We start from the raw sequence: 24,957 nt of genomic DNA on the forward strand, positions 1-24,957 counted from the left end.
TGGGTTCCAGATTGTGAAGAGACTCAGCAAACCTCTGAGGCTTCTTCCTACCTTGGGCAGCTGTGTCTGTGCTGTTAACTAAGAGAGATAAAGCAGGAGAAAGGGGTTTTTGCACCTGTTGCGTTAGAGGTGAAGATACCCATTAGCCGGTTGGAAATACGGAAATGGAGTGAAGAACTATCTAGGCTGGAGCTATGGATCTGGTATCTGTGTGTCCAGATGCCATTGGTCTGGATGAGATTCTCCGTAGAGAGCGAGCATGTAAAGAAAAGCAAAGAACACAGGGGGGATCCCTTTGCAACACGATTAGCCTGTGAAGAACAAGGAAGATGAGTGGTCATGAGAACAACAGTGGAGAAGAAACCAGGAAGTGAAGTTCATGGAAATCATGAAAGCATGGAAGCCAAAAGAGAGTTTCAAGAAGGATTGGGGTGGGGGTCAGTGCTAGAGGCTGTTACAATTAGGGTTCCCTCAAATGGGATTTATAACTCTCAATGCTGATTTCTAATCCTAATGAGAACCACAGTTTTGGTAGCATGCGCATATGACTTTGTTAAATACTGTCCCAATTCTGGAGCTGGAGACAAGAGACCTAAATTCTTGCCCCACCTCTATGACCTTCTTGCCAGGTGTCTTGGCAAATCATTAACTCCTCAAACCTCATTTCTCTCATTTGTAAGGTGAAGGAGCTGGAGTGTAACCTTTTGAAGTTCCTCTGGCTTTCAACTTCAGTGCCCCAACTGCACTGGCACTTTGCCAAGCCCTAGCTGCATTTCTAACTGCCACCCTGCGGAGGCTAACCATCCAACGGGCTATAGAATGACATAGCTCTCTTATCTCTCCTGGGTTTGTTTCTGTGTTGACCTTTCCTGCCTGGGAGATAAATATCCTGGGGCGGGTGGGAGAAAGAGGAGATCTTCAATAGACAAACTGCTTCTTCTGGGTTTTTCTAAGATATTCAGGTAATCACTCTTCTGACTTTGTGGCCTTAAGGAATCACACCTCCCACACGGAAGGAGGCGGTCTGTCCACCTTCTCCTAGGCAGAGGAATTAACTCTTGATCTGCCATCAACTCTGTGCACTTTTGCATGAGATGGTTTGTGTTCTGGATGACGTTCATTTTGCTGTTATCTTCTCGAATGAACTCTTGACCCCAAAATGCCAAGTATTTTCAAAAGCCAAGCTCCTCACCCATTTCCCCCCCACTCTCTGATGGATTGTACCCTGTTGGAATCTAAAGAGATGTAGCCATAATTCATTCAGTAATAATAATCAGGGTAGTAGTAATAATAATAACATTTTGTCTCGGTCTCTTGAGGGCAACCAATAGTTTCATTATTGCTATTTACAGGCAAATGTTCCACAAGAGGCTGCAAGTGTCCACAATTCATTATTAATTCAGAGAAATACTGACAGATACAGTTCTCCTGATATATAACTGAACAAGAGAAAGATCGGCTATGTATAAATATATATATATAATAGCATCATTAGAGCAGAACTCAACCTTGATGACAGGAGGCCAAGTGGGGAGAGATTCCAAGACCAAAGTGCCACCCAGCAAATTAAATAAGTTGTCATAACGGCTTCCTAAGTCTCCAGCGGTGTTAAGGTATTTGACTTGGGTTCACTTCTTTAATCCTCATAGTAAACCGGTGAGATGGGTAGTGTTACCCTCACTCTCATTTTATAGATGAGGAAGTTAGGGCACGAAGGGAAATGATCTATTTATTCTACAGACATGACAAGAATTGTCATCTTCAGAACTCACTATACGATGGAATTGAGCCCAGTTCGGAGGACAGCGTGTAGTTGAGCTAAGGCAGCTTAAGAGTTCTGGAAAGAGAATTGAGCCAAGAGACCATAGTTCCATTCCCACCTCTGACACCAATATTGTGGCTTTGGGCAAATGATAAACTGGCCTCCCAGACCTGTTTTTTTATCTATAAAACAGGGACACTGGGTTCAGGTCATTGCTAAAGGTCTCCGGAACTGTATGTAACCTTCTGTATGGGAGAGTGATGGGTGTAGACACTGATTCTCTCTCTATAGCTTGTATAGAGATTAAGCAACTCACTCCTGTTCAGCCAAGGCTGAGAATATCTGTGTGTGAGATGTCAGGCTAGCACTGGGGTGCATGCCGTCAATGGTCATGCCAAGCTTTCTTCCTAAATCCTCATCTGTGTGGGCAGCAGGAGGCCTGCTGGGGAATCACGGACAAAGAGTCAGGAGAACTCACCCATGGTGCCTCCGTTGGCGAAGACAACAGTCTCTGAAAGTTGCCCCAGAGAAACTGTTCTTGAAGCACATCTGAAACATTAGCATGGTGCTTACCAGGTGGTGGGAAAGTCACTGGGATAGGAGACAAAGAACATCCAGAACAGCTCTCACACGGGGATTTCTATCTGCTTCTAATCAAGCACGGTCCAATGCTCCACTTCAGTGCTTCATGGAGTCCCATGGCAGTGACCCAGCTCCACATGCCTTGAGCTTATTTATGCTGATTAGGTCTGTAGTCCTTTGCCTTTCTACAGAATACAGTAGAGACAGTTTTCTGTTTCTCTTCTTTCCCTTCTTTGCAGCCGCTAGAATCATACAGCTATCTACCCTCAGCTCCCACAGAACTGGTCCTACCTCTATCGCTTCTGATTTCATCTTGGGGCTTTCGTACCAGCCATCCCCAATCATTGCATGGTCCCCAGAGCAAGGGACAGAGACGAGAGCGCTCGGCTCTCTCCTTACCCTATAATCACCATATAACTCTGGTGGAGTGATCTCCTTCAGATTATTTTGGTACAGAGGACCAGAATCTTATCATCCGTAACTCTACGACTTTTCTTCTAAATTACAGAACACCCAAAGATGGAAGAAAAGAAACAGAGATTTGGGGATTATGACACATCCTTAAATGGTTCCTCAAGCCAGGATAAAATGCTGCATGATTCTATCTCTATGTATGTGGGCTTCTAATTGTTAGAAAAAATCCCAAAGTTTCCTAGTGTATAAATTCTGAGTAAAACCTTCACCTAGAACACAAACCCCCCCAGTTTCCCTTGAGCTTCCCTGACCGCTCACCTGTCCACACCACAGACTTCTTGGATCTCAAAACTGATCCAAGAACAAGAACTTCAACCTTCTTCTTTTTTCTTTTTAATGTTTATTTATTTTTGAGAGTGGGAGAGGGCCAGAGAGAGAGGGGGACAGAAGCTCTGTGCTGACAGCAGCAAGCACAATGTGGGGCTCAAACCCACAAACCATGAGATCATGACCTGAGCCGAAGTCGGACGCTTAGCCAACTGAGCCACCCAGGCGCCCCTGCAACCTTATTCTTAAAAAGCATCATCAAGCTTCCTGGGTATGGCTTGATCTCCTTTTCTTAGGTTAAATAGTTGCACTAAGAGGATTAACAGCAAGAGTAGGACCCCTTCCCAGGTACTGACCATAACGCAGCCCCCCTGCCCCCAGAGGAGAGGACCAGCATACAGCACAAGCCTGTGGTTATGAGGCATAGTACAGGGGGAGATGATTAATGCATGTCAGTTCTAAAGGAATGAAAAGCACGAGGCTGAAAGATCAAGTCCATGTTTCTAGAGAAGCAAACAGGGGGCAGAAATCCAAACAACAACTGCCAAAAATTCCACGAATATGTAAAGTCCCAAACATGATCCGCCCGATAGGCTGTCCCTCCTCCCACAAAGGATCACCACTGCAGTGACTCAAGTGCATCCAGACACTTTAGGGAAGCACCAGAGAGATCACTTTTAGTTTTCCAAGTGCTCGCGATGAATTTATGGCATCCCGACTCCTCTCTGTGCTGGGAAGGAGCAGGCATGTGGCGATGGCTGCCATCATCCTGCGAAACATTACTGACGCCAAGAAATGAAATCTTCGGAGCCTTTGAAAGGCTTCCAAGAATGTCAGCACGTACTGCCTGCCCGCTCTCTGCTGAATGCCTACTTTGGCTGTCTGCTTAGTACTGAATGTGCCAGACAGGCCTTCTTACAAAGGGAGAGAGTGTTTTGGGCCCATGAAAGGGGAAGGCACAGCGTTTCTGTTGTGAATGGCGAGATTCAAGAAGTAGGGGAAAAAGTGGCAGCGTGAGGCGAGGCCTTCAGGAAAGGTACAAATAAAAGACCAAAAAAGAAAAGGGATGGCATCCACCTACGTGTGGCAAATTCTGCCATCACTCCCTGCCGTCAAATATAGAGATGGAGACTACTGTCACGCCACGCACCAGGCTCGATTTCCATGGGGGGGGGAAGAAACCCCAAAAACGCTTGCTTGTAGATTCTCCCTGGATCCAAGGACTTCTTGATCAACTGAGAGTAAGAATTTTTAAGCGCTGGCAAGGCATATATAACTGTACGTTTGTTTCCATTTTCACACCAAATAGAAATGCCACTCGTACTGCTTGTTATTTGGGTTTTTCTTTGACTCTTTCTGCCTCCAATATGTGAAGGGAAAAAGATGAGACGCGTCCGCTGTAGCACTTGGAATATTTTATTCTGCAAGCTGGCTTTAAGAAAGGAAGAAAAATGTTTTGTGTAGTGAACTCTTTAACGGCGCTGCCCATAATTCCTTGGCACAGCAGCTACCGCTAGAGGAAAGAACTCTTGTGGTGTTCTGGGCTTTTCCGAGGAGGCAGTCTGATGTCATTGGTGGCAGACGCAGTACGTATGTATCTGTCTTTTGTCTGCACCATCTGTTCTTCTCCTTACAGACTATTGTTCACGTTCATTCTTCTTTCCAGGAAGTGTGCCTCTCCATAAAAGCGTGGGATTTAGGTGTGAAAAAGGACCGAGCTAGAATTCTAACACGATGTCCATCTGTTCTCTTCTTCTAGAATCTCATGGCAAGGGCCTTATATGACAACGTCCCGGAGTGTGCCGAGGAGCTGGCCTTCCGCAAGGGAGATATCCTGACTGTCATAGAACAGAACACAGGAGGACTGGAAGGGTGGTGGCTCTGCTCCTTACATGGTCGACAAGGCATTGTCCCCGGCAACCGGGTGAAGCTTCTGATTGGCCCCATTCAGGAGACCCCCTCCAGTCAGGACCAGCCTACTTCTGGACTCACGCACCAGACCTTTGGCCAACAGAAGCTCTATCAAGCGCCAAACCCACATGGCGGCCCTCGAGACACAATCTACCAAGTGCCACCTTCCTACCAACATCAGGGGATTTACCAAGTCCCCACTAGCCATGGTACCCAGGAACAGGATGTGTATCAATTACCGTCATCCGTGCAGAGAAGCATTGGGGGGGCTAACGGCCCCCACTTAAGCAAAAAGGTGAGTGAGCGACCAACTGGATTTTTCTTCCTATTTATTTATGTCTCCGTTGCACTCAGAGAAATTGAAATGGTCCCAAAACAAGAACTTGAAACTGCCAAGAAGGAAGTATGTCTTCCAAAGAGTAAGTAGACCTAAATGCCTGATCTCGGGCACCAGCTCTGCACCATTTTCCATTCACTGGTCAGCTAAACTTTGTTCCTGTGTCGTGATAAGTTCATATGTCATTCCAGATCATACTGGATCATTCAGTTGTTTCTCTCTTTCTGATAGATCTGCTTTTATACTTAAGCTCTGCACTCAAATTGTTTCCAGTCTTTTCTGTTTCTTCCTTGAGTGGTACAAGCCACCAAATTTTGTACAACGATGCAGAAAGGACTCTCCTTTCACCAAAAGCTGAATCATGACCCTGTTGGCTTGGCTGCACAAAGAACCCACCAGAAGTAAAGGGAGCAAAGGAGCTGGAAGTAGATCATACCCACCTACTTGTTCCACAGAGTTGTTAGCTTTCAGATTGACCCATTTAAAACACAGAAATGCTAGTGAATTTAGAAAGGAGACATCCTCTTGTCCTTCAAGTAATTCCTATGATAATGCTTGAGCCAGTGGGTAAAAACAGGAGAGCTAGAATTTTTAGGAAAGCATCATGTTAAAAAAAAAAAAAAAAAAAGAGGGGCGCCTGGGTGGCGCAGTCGGTTAAGCGTCCAACTTCAGCCGGGTCACGATCTCGCGGTCTGTGAGTTCGAGCCCCGCGTCAGGCTCTGGGCTGATGGCTCAGAGCCTGGAGCCTGTTTCCAATTCTGTGTCTCCCTCTCTCTCTGCCCCTCCCCCGTTCATGCTCTGTCTCTCTCTGTCCCAAAAATAAATAAACGTTAAAAAAAAAAATTAAAAAAAAAAAAAGGAAGGAAGGAAGGACCTCTTCAGCACTCTGTATAATTCAAAATGCCACAATAATTTGAGATAAATAGAAATTTGTTAACCGAATTAATTTTAAGTATTTAGCATGTGTGTGTGTATTTAAGATTTTATTTTTTTAAGTAATCTTTATACCCAATGTGGGTCTTGAACTCACAACCCTGAGATCAAGAGTCACTTGCTCCTTTCATTTAGTATATTTTTGATGCTTGTGATACATTGATGAATTAAAAAGTGAGCAAAGCCTTCATGATGCTTAAAAGCCTTCATGATGCTTACATTATAGAGCCCAAATTAAAAAACAAAACACACAAACAAACAAAAAAACTGTAATGTCAGGTGGAAATACACATGGGAAAGAAAATAATGTTGGTGAACTATGGGGGTGATAGCCAATACCAAGGCCACGCCTATGTAAACAGTACAACGGAGGCTTTTCTCTTTCTTTTACTGGCAAATTCCAAGGGTCTACAATGGGTCCTTTGAGGTTTGGTATTAAGAATGGACTGATTTAATGGAATAAGAAATAAGGGAAGACGCAGTTAGATAGCAGAACGAGCTTGCTGGCTCCAAGAACACTACGTATACATGTCCCCTGCCTCAAGAAAATCTAATACAAAGAATTTTAAAACCCATGTAAATTATGGAATGTCTATTTGCATGATAATGGAATGCTCTGTTGGACAAAAAAGGGGGGGGAGAATCACTGTTGGATTCCATAAATAACAAAGCCAAGAGTGTATTTCCAAGTCACCTTTTATACAAAAGGAATGTATTACAAAACACTGCTCAGGAACGGCGCCTGGGTGGCTCAGTCAGTTAAGTGGCGGGGCTCAGGTCATGATCTCACAGTTCATGAGTTTGAGCCCCGTGTCAGACGCTGCTGATGGCTCGGAGCCTGGAGCCTGCTTCAGATTCTCTGTCTCCCTCTCTCTCTGCCCCTCCCCCCACTCGTGCTCTGTCTCTCTCTCTCTCTCTCTCTGTCTCTCTCAAAAAAATGAATAGACAGTAAAAAAAAAAAATTAAAAGAAAAACACTGCTCAAGAGCACCTGTGTTGCATAAGCCGAGTAGCTGTATATTAGGAGAAATTCCTCAAGAAGTGGGCACTTGTCTTTTCCAAGACAATGATCGCTGTCTGGAGGCGTGGCGACTTCACCCTGACCTTTCAAAATCCTTCTTACCCCAGGAGCTTTCGATTCAAAGGGAAAGCCAAACCAAGCCTCTAGCTCCAGAGGGAAAAACAGAACAGTTGAAAGGTGCAACTCTAAATAAATAGCTTCTCTCATTCTTATTCCCGGTTGTTTGCACCTTAAAAATAGCTCTCCCTCATCTGAGCTAGCTTGAGGCGGACAAGGGAGGCCGAAACAGGAAATGCTTGGCCGAAAGGTGGTGGGGTCTAAACTTTCATCACAGTTTATTTTGGCAGGAAGGTGACACGTTTTCCTTTTTTAGACTCAACCTTTTTTAGCTCCAAGTCTGAAAAGTCCTTCAGACCTCTTCCCATTTTATTTGCTGTAACTGCGCTGCTGACCTGCTCCCTGGCCCTGCATCCTTTTAAAGGGGAGACACTTTGACCACGCCTTCCCTTGGATTGACGCTGGGGTGTGCGCTTGAGCTCAGAGTTCTGTTTGCTTAATTCCAAAATCCGTGGGACATTTTATGTTTAGCAAGAAGTAGGCGATTCCGGTAGGAGGAAGCCAGCTTCTGAATTGGACCTCTGCCAGTTCATATAGGGGGTGCAAGCAGACGGGGGGTGGGGAGACCTTACCAGAACTGGGGAGTAGACAATGACTGCAGTGCTAAGCTTCGAGCAGTGGGGGTCTGAAGTGGTAACGTGGCCACGCAGATGGACTGGTCCTGGCTTCTCCCTGCCAAACACCAAGTGTTCTACAGAATATCCTGGCCTCACCTTGAAAGTCATTTTAGTGCCTCTGGTTCCCTACACTGTCCATCCTGTCCACTGGGCCACTGGCTTGAACCCCCATGGGCTTGAGGAGGAAGAACCTCTTCCTTCCTTTCCTCTCCTTCTCTTCCTTCCTTCCTCTCCTCTCTCCCTCCCTCCCCCTTCCTTCTCTCTCTTGCTCGCTCTCGCTCCTGCTGTTTCTCTCTCTCCCTTTCTTTCCCTTCCTTCCTTCCTTCCTTCCATCCTCCCATCCTTCCATCCTTCCTTCTTCCCTCCTGGTGGAGATGGCTTGGCTGCTCTAAAAAGATAATTTTAACCTTCTAGGCAATAATAGCTGCTTGAAAAACCTCTGTCAACATCCACCTCTCTGTAGGAATCTTATCAGTGGGTGAGAATCACAGTACTGACTTAAGCCAAGGCCCCAGGAGTTAATCCGAGTACAGCAAGAATCAGGAAGGCTTCTTGGGTTTTGTTTTTGTTTTGTCTTTGTTTTGAGTTCTCCTCGTAGCTGACTCGCTACAAGTTTTCTCTTTACTCTCCCATCTTTTAAACGGTGGTGAGCCTGGCACTAGACGTTTCTGGTAGTTTAAGCTATGGTCCCTAAAAGCTGTTCTAGAAGAAAAAGAGGAGGGCAGTGCAGCTTATTCTAAACCACTAAAGGGAGCTTTTGGGGAACATAAGAATCATCTGGAGAGGTAGGGAAGGTGAGTTGAAATGCAGATTTCCAGGCCGTCCTCACCAGAGATTCTATTCCTGGGGCCTGGGATCTGCCCTGGGGCGAGCTCCTCCACTAGTTCTGAGAGAGGGGATCCAGGACTGCATTTTGAGAAACTCTGTGAAGTGACCATGAGAGCGGTTGGCTGTGTTCCCATCTGACTGTGATGCGGGACTTTCCATAGTTAAAGATTCCCTTGATGTTGCTACAGAATATGGGCTTCAGGAGTCTTATCCACTAATGAATCATTTGAGAGGAAAGACAAAATTCTGCCTTCTATCACTTCAACTTTGCTCTTTGGCAACCTGCAGCCTCCACCCACCTAAGAAACCTCGACCCATCCCAACGACGTTACGCGACATGCAACACTTACTACATCAGGGGTTAGAAAAAGAAGGATAATGATATAATCGCCACCCTTTTACGAAACAAGACAGCATCCGTGTTGTGCCAAGAACGTGGTCTTTGGCATTAGACTGACCCCTGGCTCTCTTCCTTCGTAGCTGTCCATCCCTTGGCAAGTTACTCAACTTCCCCAGGCTTTCGTTTCTCCATCTGTGAAATGGGAACAATCACAACTGCCTCACAGAGTTCTCGTGAGAATTGAATACAACAGTCTACAGAAAGGATCTGGCCCGGAGCTGAACATAGCAGGGGGCTTAAAAAAAATCAGTTCCTCTTCCTTGTTTGTCTTTCCTTTTCTCAGACTTTGTTTCGAAGGGCCTCAGCCCCGTTTGTGGTTCTGAACGTACATCAGATAGGCACGTACTTTATTGCTAGCACATCTGCTGTTCCTTTGAGCGCGTGGCTCTCTCTTTGGTTCTACAAGAATTTTGCGCAGAGTAGAAAAGAACGCTTAAAGTTATCTGGAAACCATATACACTGACACCTTTCTTAATTTCATTGGCCTTTTTCACTCTGCGTTTGTGTGCAGTGCCGTTTTATCCATGAGGCATTACGGGCAGAATGCCCAGGGCCTACAAGAATGTTTGAGAGCTCAGATTTAAAAAAAAAAAAAAAAAAAAAAAAAAATTGACTCCCAAGTATGACACACAAAGACTGCAAAGTGTAAATCAATAAACATTTACACAAATGTGCAGAAAGCCACTTAAGGTCAACCTCATTAATTGTTACATTTACGGCTCATAGCTATTTTATTATATTTGAAAACAATTTGTAGGTTAGATTCTTCTTGCTTTGCGAAGGTTTCTAAATATGCCCCGTGATTGCCAAGAACTCACAGGCAATTTTAAATTAAATGAGTTACTCATAGCCCAATCATTTGGAAAGCTAAACTGTGTGTATTTTTTAATGTTCTCAATTTTTTACAAGTGACAGTTCTACTTAATAAGGGACTACGGTTGGGAGTGGAGCCCCCACACGTCTAAAAGCCTCTAAAATAGCCTCGTTTTTCTGCTTCACAGATCAGTTAAACTGCCATCTGAGTTGGTCCATTCTGTGCCTCGATCGGAATCGAGAACTATGCGTGTTTCTGATTACTTTCTGGACATGTCGCTTTTATTCCCAACTGATGGAATTAGGTCTGTTTTGCATCCTTCTGAAGATCAGTTTTGAGCTAAATTATAAGCTCCATAAAGGCAGGCAGGGTTCAAGGCTGCCATTTACCTATGTCATTTACATATACAGCATTTACTGCTATAGGCTGAGCTCATAGCCAAGTGTCAGCACACAGCTAACAGCCACTGAACGAATGAACAAGGCGGAAGCAAGAAACGAAGTGTCTAATTTGAGTTGGCCTTTAAGTAAACTGAAAAGCGGTTCCGATCTTATCACCCATCGGACTATCACGCACTGTTCAAGTCTTATCACCCAGCTCATTACCATCTGTGGTGATTACGTGTCAGATTCCATATGGTAGTTTTCCCCCTAGAAGTGTCTTGGAGAATGCCACCGTCTCTTTTCTGGAATTATAACCATCTATACACAACAAGTGAGCATTCAAAGCATGAATGATGTGAAGTTCAGCTTGTCTGAGAGCCTAGCTTTTACACGTTTTGCCCAGCGGAGACAAGATTAGTTAACGCTTCTGTCCTCACCTAAAGAGGAGAACTACACTTTTTTTTTACTGAGGAGTAGAGCTGCCTTTGCATAATTCTGTTACTTACTGAGAATGCCTTCCCTCCTCTATTCTATCTGTAAACTCCTGTTCATCCTTTAAAGCCCATTTCAATGTTCATCTCCTCTTACGGAGCGTCCTCTCTGCACCCCAGCAGTTTTCTCCCTCCTCTGTGGTCCCCAGAATATGTTGTACTTTTCACTTAATCTCAAGGGAGCTCATGGGTTCATCAAAACACTAATGGCCTGCCATCACAATGTGTGTGATGGGCTAGGCTGGAGCTAGTGATGCATTGGTGGTAGCACTCAGAAACCTCAAGTAACAGGGCGCCTGGGTGACTCAGTCGGTTAAACGTGCGACTTAGGCTCAGGTCATGATCTCGCAGTTCGTGGGTTTGAGCCCCGCGTCCGGCTCTGTGCTGACGGCTCAGAGCCTGGAGCCTGCTTCGGATTCTGTGTCTCCCTCTCTCTTCTGCCCCTCCCCTGCTCACACACTCTGTCTCTGTCTCTGTCTCTGTCTCTCTCTCTCTCAAAAATAAATAAACATTAAAAAAATTAAAGAAAACTCAAGTAACATTAAGGTTTATCTAGACCCCATTACATCATCTCTAAAAACCATTTCTTACCTTCCAACATGGGACATGGCTCAATGTTGGCAGGAGATGATGAAAAGATTTTAGCCAGGTCTTCCGGATCCATTCCTGAAAGGTAACATAAGAACCAGAAATAGATTCACTACAATATTTGTACCTTCTTAGACACTGAGTCATCATGAATCATACACACACACACACACTCTCTCTCTCTCTCTCTCTAACCCAAAGCCATTGGTTAGGGAACCGAGGATTTCCCATATTGGGATTTGAAGCATTGTGAAATCTGGTTGCTCACAGCAACACTCCGTTACCAGCCAACTAACTCCTATATATTAGCAGTATGATTTGTCTACCAACAAGTAAAAATAGATTTAGAGGAAATGAAATCTCCCCAGGAAGATAAACTCTGACTTCACCTCACTTTCCTTTGTTGCCTTCTTATACACACACACACACACACACACACACCCTGAAAAACAGCAGGGAAAATCAGAGTTTGACAGGGCACTAGGTACATCTGGTTTCTTCATTTATAAACTCAATGAAGTATGACTATGTTTCAGAATTGCGCATCGCTATATAAAGATAATCCAAATTTAAACGATTTTCCCCCTCAATACATGGCTCCGGGGGCTGTGTGGAGGAGTGAACGTTCATCTAAAATCCCTACCCACAAGGGTCAAGATGAATTTTAAATCTTACACAGAACTGGAGGTCCTTGAGCACTTAGGGGCAGGACTTCATGAGCTTACTTTGAAAATGAGAAGTCTCTCCTCCCAGCCGAGCCACCCACGCCGGGGGAATGAGCAAACTGTAACACCTCCCTAAAAATGTACAAAGGTCTTTTTTTTTTGTTTGGTCAATGCCAAGGCCTTCTAACTCAGTTGCAGCTTGTCACAAAGCTTAGAGATAGTATATATTTCTATGAATGCAGTAGCAACTTCTTATGAACCCACACCAAAGCAAACAAAGGTAATTTTCCTTCCTTTTTCAATGATTTCATGCTATGTGAATGTGCTTATCACAGTGAATAGGTCAGATATTGTGTGTGGTATGATGTCTGGCTGAGTGGATAATGCTGTATTTGTGAGGGAGAGGAAAGAATGCATTTGTTTATTTGATTTGATGTTAAAACCGAGACTTAATATTGGTTGAACGCATCTTTAAAAGCAGGCTTATGTTGGGGTGCCTCGGTGGCTCAGTCGGTTAAGCGTCCCACTCTTGGTTTCAGCTCAGGTCATGATCTCATGGTTCGCGAGATCAAGCCCCGTGTCAGGCTCTGTACAGATAGGAACTTGCTTGGGATTCTCTCTCTCTCTCTCTCTCCCTCTCTCTCTGCCCCTTCCCTGCTCTCTCTCTCTCTCTCTCAAAATAAATAAACTTAAAAAATAACATCCTTGTGTGGGTGCCTTGTGGAAAAAGCTAGATGCCATCAGAAGTACACTTGCTTCTCAAGAGTGCACCCACCCAGTTGTCAAGGGACACTTCTAGAGAGGTATGCTGCTCCTGTTGAAGGAGTCAGGGTGTGACTCACTTAGGACAATGTGTCTCCTCTGAAAGTTCTATGTAACTCCAGTAATATCTGTAGAGTACCAAGGAATCCTCTGTTTAAAGGGACTCCAGAGAAGGTCCATTCTTGAAGCAAAGAATCTTCGGCAATGCCATAATCACATCTGATTTATCGGAGTAAATTTTATTTGGTTTTCTTAAAGCAGAGTGTGCTTAAACCAATTATTTATCAGAATAGCTATTTATTTTCAAATGCACCACCAACTGACTGCATGACCTTTACCATGCTATCAAGTGGCTCATTTTTCAAGATAGTTGTAGAACTAAAGTGCGGGTAACCCAAAAGTGCCCTGGAGCCCTGGCTCCGTGTTAGGGACCTTATATCCATAATCTCATCTGATCTTCTCAATAGCCTCATAAGATGTTCATTACGACCTCATTTTACAGGGGAGGGATCTGAAGTCTGAGAGGTTAGTTAACTTGTTGAAGGACATCCCTCTAGTAAGAGGCAGCATTGATATTTGAACTCACATCTGTCCAGCTAATGGTTAATGTTGCCCAGCCCTAAAATAGGAAGACATGTTTAGGACACTTTATCAGCAGTTCCACCTCATCAGAATCCTGGGTGCTAAACAGCATCCATTGGGCCAGGAAGAATGAAAGGCACTTCGGAAGGCTCCCATCCCAGATCAGGAGAGTAGCCTCCGTGCTGAGGGAATGTGGGTTTAGGAAGGTGGGAAATTCCCGCCACCCAGGTATAGTGGTCAGTTTCATGGCAGGCTGATCCAGAAGTCCTGAGCAGATGATTAAGGGGATGTAAAGACCGTGGTACCACCAAGAACATTGCTGTGTTGGCTTTCTCTCTCATTGGAAATACCACCTTGTCACATGACTTCAAATTGGTCCAAATGGAGGACTTCATGTAACCAGACACAATTGTCCCCATTTGTCCACTGTTTTGCTCTCACGATTTCTGTTACCCATGGTCAATCACAGTCCAGAAGTAAATGATCCTCCTTGTCACGTACTGACATTCCCCTCACCTGACATCTCTTCACGTAGGCATTTTATCATCTCACGTCATTCTCAGAAGGGTGCGTACAGTACAATAGGAATATTCTGAGAGAAGAAGACCACACTCACATAACTTTTATTATAGCATATCATTATAATTGTTCTATTTTATTATTGTTGTTAATCTCTGACTATGCCAAATTGATAAATTAAACTTTATCATAGATATGTATGTATAGGAAAAACATAGTATATATATAGGGCTCGGTACTAACCATGGTTTCAGGCACCCACTGGTAGTGGGGGGGGGGAGGTCTTGGAACACATTCACAAGGGATGAGGGGAGACTGCTGTATAGTTAAATCTCCCAGAATGGTCTTGCCAGGGAAAGGGGACCCCCCCCAAAATTTAAGATACCCAGATTTCAAGTTTTGCTTCTCAAGCAAGGAAGTGAGTTTCTGTGTGAAATTGGGAAAGTACTAAATTCCTAGTAAATTTCTAATCTGTCTTGCTAATGTAAGCAACAGGAACACTGAGAAAAGTAGTATGTGCCCAGCCAACCAGGTTCTCATTTACTTTGCTGTCATTAACCGTCTGAATAACCTCTCTGAACTTCAGTTCCCTGAACTGTGAAATGGGGAGTAGGGTTGAATTGTCTCTAATGGTCTTTGCTGAAATTTTATGATCCAGATACCCTTATCTGATTCTTACCCAGAGTCACTTGAAAAGTTTAATAAAATGACTTGGCCTCAAGATTCTTTAAAACACAACGCAAAACAACAACAACAAAAACAAGACACGCAGGCACTGATATAAATTTCTAGCTGACTCCCTACGTTTTGGCCAATCTTTTTACTCTTCCTGTAGGAGGCAGTGCACCTTCCCATCTAGAAATCGCAGTCACCTCTAGAAGATTGAGCTGTGGCGATAGAAGGCAGGGAACAGGTGGAACACAGGAGGGAGGGTCGGGGTATGCTGAGCCAGGGAGAATCAGAGTTCTCACCCTGTCCCCCTACGTGGGAACATTTCCAGAGAGCGTCTTGTTAAGGAGAACTCTCTTTCCTGCTTTGCTACCAAAAGCTAAGAGAGTGTTTCATCCTAGACCTTGTCATTTTCTTCCCATTTTCCTGTGTTTAATCTTCTCGAATAAGGCAGAGGCCCTTGGTGGGTCAGGTGTCTCTCGAAGCGACATCCCTGCCGCAGAACCAAGTTCTGCCACGTGCGTGGTTTGTTCCATCAGCCATTGCATCTTGTCTCCCAGTGAAGCCGTGGGAGGAACCGAGAGCGCTAGGCATTTGGGTCTAGAAATTCTCATGCCTTGATCCCTTTCCATAATCACATCCTCTTCAGGGCGGTCTATGAGCATCTCTCTAAAATGCATTTCAGGGGCGCCTGGGTGGCTCAGTCAGTTGAGCGTCCGACTTCGGCTCAGGTCATGATCTCACAGTCTGTGGGTTCGAGCCCCGCGTCAGGCTCTGTGCTGACAGCTCAGAGCCTGGAGCCTGTTTCCAATCCTGTGTCTCCCTCTCTCTCTGCCCCTCCCCCAGTCTCACTTTGTCTCACTCTGTCTCTCAAAAATAAATAAATAAATATAAAAAAATTTTTAAAAAATAAAATAAACAAAATGCATTTCAAAATCTAGATTTAGTGTTCAGTGGCCTGTTGCATTTATTTGGACATCAAAAGAACCAGAATGCCCATGCCGTTACAGTTCTCAAAGAGCATTTCGGTCCGCGGCATATAAAAAATGACTGTGGCACCCAGCTCTGTCACGGGTCACGTTCGGCTTTGTCCAGAGGAAGACAGCCCCTGAGGAGCCCCGACGTCACTTCCCACCATGTCCTTTCACGTTAAATGCTTCTAGCTGCTCTTTGGCGCTTGGTCACTCCATAACTAAATATTGCTTTAGCACTTGCTGCACAAAGAGCTTCCAGAAAGCAGCAGGGGAGGCATGCTAGAGGCTTGACAATCAGGGCACTGTTTCCATTGAGTGTTTTGCCTCCTAAATGCTGTGTCCAATGAAAGTGACCCAAGAGCCCCGTTCTACTTCTGAGCCTTCGGTTGTGACTTTCTCCTCATTTGGAAAAAGAGACTGGCCGTGATGTAGACTGGCTCGCAAAAGGCTTGGTTCTCGCATAAAATCAGATGTCGAGATGCCTTTAAAGGAAAGTAAATCACCGCCCAAATACAGAGGGGGAGAAACCTCCATGAGCACAAGAGAAGCATTAGGAAGGGTAAACTGTGCACTTGGCCCATGAGGGTGTAGTTTTAAGGCCAGACTGCGTTTTCATTATATTGTTGCTGTGCGAATAATAAATGAGCTCACTGCTACACCCAAGCTGGGCAGAGAGAATTTATAGAGAATTAATAAATCCAGTGTAGGCAACATGTGGTCTTTCCTCCCGTCATAGAAAAGAAACTAGTAATCTTGGATTTTAAACAGACAGACCTCTATAACTTTGCGCTTTCGGAAACCTGGATCCAACTTCTAATGGGCAGGCAGTGATAATAGTGATGTTTCTCTTCCTAAGGGTTTTCTTTAAAGGGAAAGGGTCACACAGTTCATGGGCTTTAAGACAAAGAGGTTGTTATAAGATCTCATAAATACTGTGGTGGTTCTGTTCATGCTTTTTAAGGGCATTTACGTGAAAGAAGTCCTTTCCAGCAAGCAGTCTTAGAAATCTAAATACTCTTGTTAATGCACGAAACCCAGAGATAGTATAAATAAAACAGGGGGCTCGGGGAGATTAGAGCTCGAAAGGAAGCAATCTAATTTTACTTTCCACATGAGCCAAAACAAAGAGAAAAAAATGCAAATGGCTGACTGCTAATTGGTGAGGCCTACTTTTGAATTCAGACAATCCCAGGTACTGTTAACGGTGAAGTTATAAATCTGTAGTGTAATTATTTTTTTTTTAATTTTTTTTAACATTTATTTATTTTTGAGACAGAGAGAGACAGAGCATGAACGGGGGAAGGGCAGAGAGAGAGGGAGACACAGAACCGGAAACAGGCTCCAGGCTCTGAGCCATCAGCCCAGAGCCTGACGCGGGGCTCGAACCCACGGACCGCGAGATCGTGACCTGAGCTGAAGTCGGACGCTCAACCGACTGAGCCACCCAGGTGCCCCCTGTAGTGTAATTATTATGGCACAGCGGTACTTTTTAACTTCTCCTCGATTACTCATTATATTTCCTGAGCACCACCTGGGTTGCCTAGTTCTTGACTAGGCCCTGGGGCGGAACACCAGGAGCCCGTTCCACACGTTCCTGCTCTGCTAGATTGATGGGAAAACTCCACTGGTCAATTTTCAAGGCATTATCTGGATATCAGGAGAAAGGATTGTGTCATTCTGGCCATTGCTGATGTTGCTTTGGAATGTAGAGACTTGGACCCAGAGAATTAAATCATGGGACACAGCAACTAGGACAGTTACAAAAGATGGCCTCCCTCCCCTTCCACGCGGGATTTCCTGTTATTCTTTAAAAATTCTGTTAACGTTGGGGAACCTGGGTGGCTCAGTCAGTTAGGCATCCGACTTCAGCTCAGGTCATGATCTCACGGTCCGTGAGTTCGAGCCCCACGTTGGACTGTGCGGACGGCTCAGAGCCCGGAGCCTGCTTCTCATTCTGTGTCTCCCTCTCTCTCTGCCCTCCTGTGCTCACTCTCTGTCTCAAATAAATAAACATTTCAAAAAGAAAAGGTAAAAAAGAAAAAGAAAATTCTGTTAAAGCTATACGAAATTACATTTTTGTGATTTTTGTAACTTTTGAAACAGGCATCTCTCAAATGTAGAAGTATGAGCAATAATATTGGTAATAATACTCCAGAACAGTTCACCTGTGCTCCTCCCCATCCTATCTCAGTCCCTCATCTGTTCCACCCAATTCTTTCTGTCAAACGGTAGGATTTTTCTGCTTCCTTTGCACTGTTTCTGTTCTTCCTTATGGTTGCCGGTAGCATGGCAGGAGGGAAGGGAACAAAACAGGGTTGAGTGTTGGAGGAGAGAGATGAGAAGTTGTCATAAGTGGTGAGCGGTAGGGCTGGCGTCAGAAGGAAGCATGGCAGAACATGGCAGGAACTGAGACCCTATTAATCGGCTCCCATAGGATTCTCAGGGAGAGGAGGGGCTGCCTTCATGATTGGCACAGCTTGTTCCCTCCCGCCTCCCATGGCGTGCCAATGAACTGGTGGCCTGCAGCTGAGAAGCTAACATCTCCCTCACCCAGTGCCTCCACAGCAGCTACGCCCCACTCCCAGGCACCTGCCAGCTGGCTCCCCTTTCAGGGGGTAGAGTGGATGCCCAAGGAGACTTGCTGAGACCTTGGCCCCATTGATATCACGTGAGCAGGAGTTGTTCTGAGAGAAAGCGTTTTCTTCTAGACATTCCAGTTGGGAATGTGCCCTACTTCTTGGCGAGATCCTCTTGATAAACCCGGCTTGTGATCTTCCACTGAAAAGACCTTGTCTGAAGAAAAATTCAATAAGGTGTCCTGGGCTTGGGACCTCCATGTTTCTCTTGGATAGTAGGTTTATTTTGAAGTCTCATAAAGCGTGTTTTCTCCTGGGGTTCTCCACTGAAGTGTCTTGGGCTGTTACGGTGTTAACTGTGACAATGACAATACTGATATGACCACAGTAAAATGGTCACCCAAGTAAATCTACTGATGGTCATCAAGAACTAAAGTCTCTTGTCACTTACTGCTTTGATTTGAAATTCCCATTGCCTCATAGACCTCACTAGGAACACTCTATGCTTTGTAAAGATTAATCTATTTCTATTTGACTTATATCTAAATGATTAAATCTTGTTTGCTCCCGTGGTTTAATCATAAAACATTGTGAAAGCAAACAGCTTCGAAATCTGTGATCACTAAGACACAGACCACATCCTCATCATATAAGGAAGAAAGCAAGAATCCTCTGTTGTTTCTCTTCTTCCATTGTCTCGTCTCCTGTATTCCTGGTTATCTTTGCATAGTGGACATTGTATTTTTAAATATTTGTAAGAAATAATTTAAAGCCCATAAAGATGTTCTCTAATTCCAGACAGGATTTTCTTTCCTTCTGCCAGCCTCACAGCCACACATAAATCTAATTTCAGGCTTTGAAATGTTCTTACCAACCCCAGTGAGTGAAAACCTGGCTTTAGTTGGTGCAAGGGTGGGTTCCCTTCTGGGTTAACTTTGACTTTTACATGCAGCCCTTAGGATCCCAACCCAAAGTGGGGATGGGTATCAGAGTCTCATCCTTGGTGAGCCCTAGAGCCTGATACCCCCCTCACCCAAAGAAGCAGTGAAAAGACACACTGTGGCCTCTCCGATGCCTGTTCCAGATCAACAAATGCCACCAGGAAAAAAAGCAGCCTCAAAATTTGGGCTTACCTCTGGGGCCACTTCAGCATCCAACGGTTGATTTTGGCTCAGGTCACGATCTCACTGTTGGTGAGATAGAGCCCTGCGTCAGGCTCCTCACGGACAGCGTAGAACCTGCTTGGAATTCTCTCTCTCCCTCTCTCTGCCTCCCCTGGTTTGTGCATGCACACATGCGTGCACTCTCTCCTTCTTTCAAAAATAAATAAACTTTAAAAAAAAAATTGGGGCTTACCTCTATGAGTTCCTTCTCTACTCCCAAATTTGGACCTGATAACTCTTTACTATGTTGTAGTGCTTTAATGCTATTAAGAAGATTTTTAGTATCTTTTCCTCATTTTTTTAAAAGCTGTCTTCAGTAGGATGATTGATCTGAATTCCCTGGTCCACAATTTAAGTCCAAAAGTGGAATCTGTCTAATCCAGGTGACAATTATAATAAAAACAACTAAGGCTTAAGGGGTTTACTCTATGCTGGGTACCTTATGTCCTTGATCGCATTTAATACACTAATAGGCTATAAGTATTATTATTTCCATTCTACTAATAAGGAAACCGGCTTCAAATGGACAGATGCCTTGGTCATGCTCTCACATGTGCTAGAGTCAGCCTGCCTGAGTCCAGCTTATATTCTCAGTCACTCCCCCCATCAGATCTAATCCTTCTTTCAAGGAGCTAAAGACCTAGCGTGGCCATGGCCTTTGACACTCAGCTTCTCGTGACACATGTCAGAAGTCCTGTTCCTTTCCATTGTATTTTCCTTCCAATATTAAGGTAAAATGCAGAGTTTGTTTTGATTTCTTTTTGCCAGACCTCCCCCCCCACCCCCCACCGCCATATGTTTCTAGCATGTGGCTGAGAAGAACGCAGATATTCATGTCACACACGGGCTCTAGACCGGGGAAAAGGAAACCAGCTAGCAGTCCTTGTTGGCCTCCAGTTGTGGTTTGTACCAAGTAGTGGTGTAGGCGATCATTCTTCCATGGTTTCTGATTTCTCGATTGGATCTAAGATTCACTCAGCTTTTTTGGCTTCTTCACTTGCCTGACGTTACTGCATGGCTGATCCAGCCAGCTCTGCCCCTTATCCCATGAGTCCCACTCATCCTCCAGCTGACTCACCCGGACACCAACCTTATCCCATACAGGCAGACCTTGTTTTCTGCCCTGGCCAGTGCCACACCATCTTGCTTAAGAAAAGCCTCGAGTTTTCCTGTAGTTTGTTAATATCTTCAGCCAATGCATTTATCCAAGCCCTGCTGTAGTCAAGGCCCTGTACTAGGCCCTGCAGTCTCCACCGTGCTGAGAGAGGAAATGAGGTGCCATGAAACAGACCACGAGTGATAAGTACCATTAGGAGAGGCATGGATAACATGCTTGGGGAGTTCTCAGGAGGGAGGTATTATGTCCGTCTGGAAAGCCCTGATGGGAGAGGCACTCAGCTTAGCCTTGAAGGTTAAATAAAATTTGAACATGAGGAAAGGAAGGAGAACACCTGGCACGAAGATACAGCGTAGGTGAAGGCACAGAGGTTCGACACGCAGGGCACGTGTACGAAACGGTGTGGTTCCGTCTTGCCGAGGCATGGAGTCCGTGAGGAGCTTTTTGGGCCCTGCGCTCGGAGCCTTTCAAGATATTAAAGGGAGGATGGCAGAAATACACAGATGAAGGCAAGAGCGGCCCCCTGGGGGCCAGAGATAGGTTTAGCTTGGCCAAGACGCCGCTTGAAATATTTGAGCCAATTCTGGAAATCGGATTTCACATTAAAAAAAAAAAAAATCCAGATTTCCGGCTTCTCCTGAAAATTCGAGAGACTCGGCAACCTGGGGTGCATTTTTTCAGGGTGGCGGTTGGCGGGAGCCAAGCAATGGCCGCTTTCCATCCGGAGGGCGTGAGTTCTGTCTCCCCAGCACAGAATCCCAGCCTCTTTCTTCCTTCACCGCACCTGCTCAGCCCCGCAGGTATCTAAGTGTGAGGCCCTCATTGGCTACAGGGGTAGTAATAAGCCCACGCCAAAGGCTGTCAGGTGTGAGTGGCGCTGCCCAAGGACCCCTCTTCCAGCTCTCTGACTCACACGTGCTGGTTGTTAGTGATCCCTGGCCCTTGCTGCCACCCCAAACACAGGCTCCTCTGCTCTAAAACGTCAGCATGCGTGGCTCTCAAAATTATGAGACCTGGAGGTTATTTACAGCATCTCTGAAAGCTGCTCTTGGCGCCCAGGATCTGATGCTGAAAACGGTGTGAATCCAACGGGTCAAAATGTGGGGTGGGGTGTGCCCTGTGTGTTTGCTTGTTTTTATGCAAAGCACATTCATTGGAGAGTTACCCTAACCCCAGTCCCTGGACTTTGGATACCACCCTGCTAGGACCCGGCCTGGGAGATTTATTAAGCGGGCTCTTCCTTTCCTGTCTACATCTGCCCCTTCTTCTCTGCCTCAGAACTCTTCTCAAAGCGTCCACCTTCAGACTCTTCAGTTAGTTGACAGGAACGGAGTACTAACAGCTGAGAAGCTGTCAGATTCCTCATGGGGCAGAAAATTCGTAGTTGGGAAATGCAAATCTTCTGCCAAGGTCATCGGGAAAGGGGTGGCGGTAGCCATTGTCAGGGAGCCCCAGGATTCCCCTTTTTAGCCCCGTTTGCATCAACTCTAAGGAACTAAGGGGTCGATTGGGTAGCTCCTGAGGCTAAGCCCTTGTAACTAGAGATAAATGCGCAGAATAAAAGGAATGCACAAAAGAAAAACTGACGGAGGAAAAAAAGGAAACGAAAAGCCTGACTTAATTTCATTGAGGAAAATAGTTTTGATGTGCCCTTTGTGCCCATTGTCCATCAAAGCCTTGCCGTGCAAGTGCCCAGGAGCGTGCCTCCGAAATTCACATCCTCTTAGCTAGACCTTGGTGTTCCTCCTAGGCTGAGGTTCAGTAACTCTGGGGCCCTAGAAAGGTTGTTTTTTTTTTTTTTTTTTGTACTGTGTCAAGCGGGAAGAAAAGGTCTTATGACCACAAAACTGGATACTTTGTAAGGTACAGAACAGTCAGCACTTTCCTCCGAGGAGAGAACACACAATTGGCATCAAAGTCGCCCAAGCAATGGGTTGAGGAGGACAGTGTCCAAAAGTAGAAGACTTCCAGCTCCCCGTTCCTGCAGACGTCACAGAGTGGGTCGCGGCATGCCGTGGATGTGTCCCACCAGATGCAGAACGCGGGTCCCATTTAAAGGCTATTTGTGGACCGGTGTGAATTAGATGGTACCATGGGGAATGCTGGAATGGGGGGAGAGATTGTATTTTGTTGGCTTCTTCCCCCTGTGGTTTTCACCATCTGTTTCTTTTAATGCATAAACAAGGCAAATGACTGGTTTGGAATGCAAAGTTTTTAAAAACCAGATGACCACAGGCATCCTCTAAATGAGAAAGAGAGAGCGAGTTGAGGTTCTGTGACATTTGTCAGGAAGTGAGATGTTAAATACCGGGAAGCACTAATGCTCACTGCCAGGGAAAATCCACAGAGGCAAGGAAAAGCTTTGTCTATGACCCTGCCTTTCCGACGTCTTGCCATACGTTTACATTTCACCCAGGACTATTTTCAGACGCCGGCACCACCCCCCCCCATCTCCCAGCTCCCCCTTCCCATCTTTAAACTAAAGATGGAACCACTCAGCTGGCCTTCAGCATAACCAGCCTTGGTTTTCCATTAGCATTATTACTATCTTGGCAACCTTGGGCAGAATCCACTCTGAGAAACTTTCAGACTGAACAAAAGCTGTGTTGTTGCACAGGTTCTATTACAAAGCCAAAATAGAGAGCTATAAATAGAGAGGCTGATGAGATAGACTCCAAGAAGATACTTCATTTCTCTCCTGGACAATAGTGAGTGGGGGAAAAAAATTATATAAGGGCACTAGGAACACAGTGTGTTTTTCTTGAGCAAAGGGCATGCCGCTTTTAAAAGGAAGATTTGCTATGCACAATACAGTGGCCACTCTATAAATGGTTCTGTATGCTCCATGCCAACAAGCCTTAAAGCAATAGATTCCTTTTTTAAAACCCAAGGCGGCGGAGAGATTTGATGGGACGGTGACTGTGTACTAATCCCCTTTACCTTCATCGAGAGCAGTAATCAACTGCAAACACCAGGATTTAAGCGTCTTAGAGCTCCCCGGGGAGAAGGGTATTGATGCATTTGGCTGAGTTCCACCCACTTCAGCATAAGATGAACGCGAGCATTTTTCACATAGTTTTGTAGGCAGCCTGACGCCAGAAATGTTCACATTAGAGAAAGGATAAAAGATGATGGTTTCTTAGGGAAGAACCAACTCATCCTAATTTACAAAGTGTTCTAAAAAAACCATCATGGGTGATGCTAAGGTGGGCGCTATTAGTCATTCGGGGTTGGGGGGGGGGGCGCGGTTAGGCAGAAACAAGACCCTGGTAATTTAGAAGCCCTTGGAGGACTAAATAGGCTTCCAAATGAGTTGAAGTTCAAAAATAATTTCTCTACCCTTGCTTAGGACACAAGGAAGGCTGTAGATACGAAAATCCCAGCCTGTCGGGTGAGATTCCTTTCACTGGCATTGGTTCCAGATGCCGCACTTGTGATGAGTGTGTTTGACTTCCCACATCCCTTGGACATAGGTACTGTCTGGGATGGCTGCTTCCCTGGTGGAAACAAGAAAATGATTAGAGATATGACCTCTGTTCCGGGTGGCTCACAGGTCCATCTGTCATTTGTTTCAAAGGTTAGATTGAAAGTTCCTGGAGGCTTCTGAGAGCACCACTGTCTGAGTGTTACTTTCATAAAAGTGCTCTAGTGACCTATGGAATTTTAGTTATAATAATAATAATGTCACATGAAGAGGCATCCTGGGGAAGGTATGAGAGGAATTTTAAGTAGCTGAACTCTCTATTTGCATTATTCACTTTACAAATAGTTTCAGAGCCTTTAAAAAAAAAAAGTGCACCTTTTTTTTCCATTATCTGTGGTTTTGGTGCTCCAAAGGGATGATCTAGGACCTTCATAATTTAAAAATGATTCTCCCTTAAGTTGCATCCTGGGAATTGAGACTTTGACCTACTTTGAGATGATTTGTCACCATGAGGAAGAGGGTTGGAGCTATTTCAGGGATTTTTTCTTTGCTGGGATTCAAGAGGGGATTTAAAAGTGTTCTGACTTGATGTCTCCTTGTCTCCTTCCTTTTCTGTCTTCCGTTCTTTGTTTATGGGGGAGAGGTGAGGGAGGAGTGCCTGGTTAGGAGGCTAAGAGATATACTAGGACGGGGGCTTGGAAGTTTACACCTCTGTGTCTTCTTGCCCACAGGTGATAACCCCCGTGAGAACAGGCCAAGGCTACGTGTATGAGTACCCGACCAGATACCAAAAGGATATCTACGACATCCCTCCTTCCCACACCACTCAAGGGGTATGTACCAGGGCCATGGTCACCAGCAGAGGAGATCACTTCAGGGTGGTATTCCTTCAAAGCTACAGAGCAAAGGGAAGTTCACAGATTAGGTGTGTTTCACGTGAAGAATTATTAAGTTCACCCATCCAGAAGCCATTTTAGCCAAT

General features: G+C 45.1%; 1 protein-coding gene and 1 long non-coding RNA gene across 6 annotated transcripts in view; one reads left to right on the forward strand and one right to left on the reverse strand.

Moving 5' to 3' along the window:
• Window positions 1–24,957, forward strand: part of NEDD9 (neural precursor cell expressed, developmentally down-regulated 9) — a 184,101-nt gene that overhangs the window by 150,456 nt on the left and 8,688 nt on the right. For 4 of the 5 annotated variants that reach the window (XM_019830242.3, XM_045057120.1, XM_045057121.1 and 1 more), the window contains 2 exons: window positions 4,845–5,291; window positions 24,707–24,808. In XM_019830242.3, the coding sequence (XP_019685801.2) occupies window positions 4,845–5,291; window positions 24,707–24,808 (549 nt within the window). Of the gene's footprint in view, window positions 1–3,274; window positions 4,672–4,844; window positions 5,292–24,706; window positions 24,809–24,957 lie in introns of those variants that run through there. The other variant, XM_045057119.1, reaches the window with a different exon arrangement.
• Window positions 9,210–12,796, reverse strand: LOC123385299. The gene is made up of 2 exons (XR_006597566.1): window positions 11,528–12,796; window positions 9,210–9,380 (listed from the first exon to the last, which is right to left on the reverse strand). It is a non-coding gene; the product is annotated as an uncharacterized LOC123385299 (long non-coding RNA).

The sequence above is a fragment of the Felis catus genome, chromosome B2, assembly GCF_018350175.1.
Source record: "Felis catus isolate Fca126 chromosome B2, F.catus_Fca126_mat1.0, whole genome shotgun sequence".
NCBI lineage: Eukaryota > Metazoa > Chordata > Mammalia > Carnivora > Felidae > Felis > Felis catus.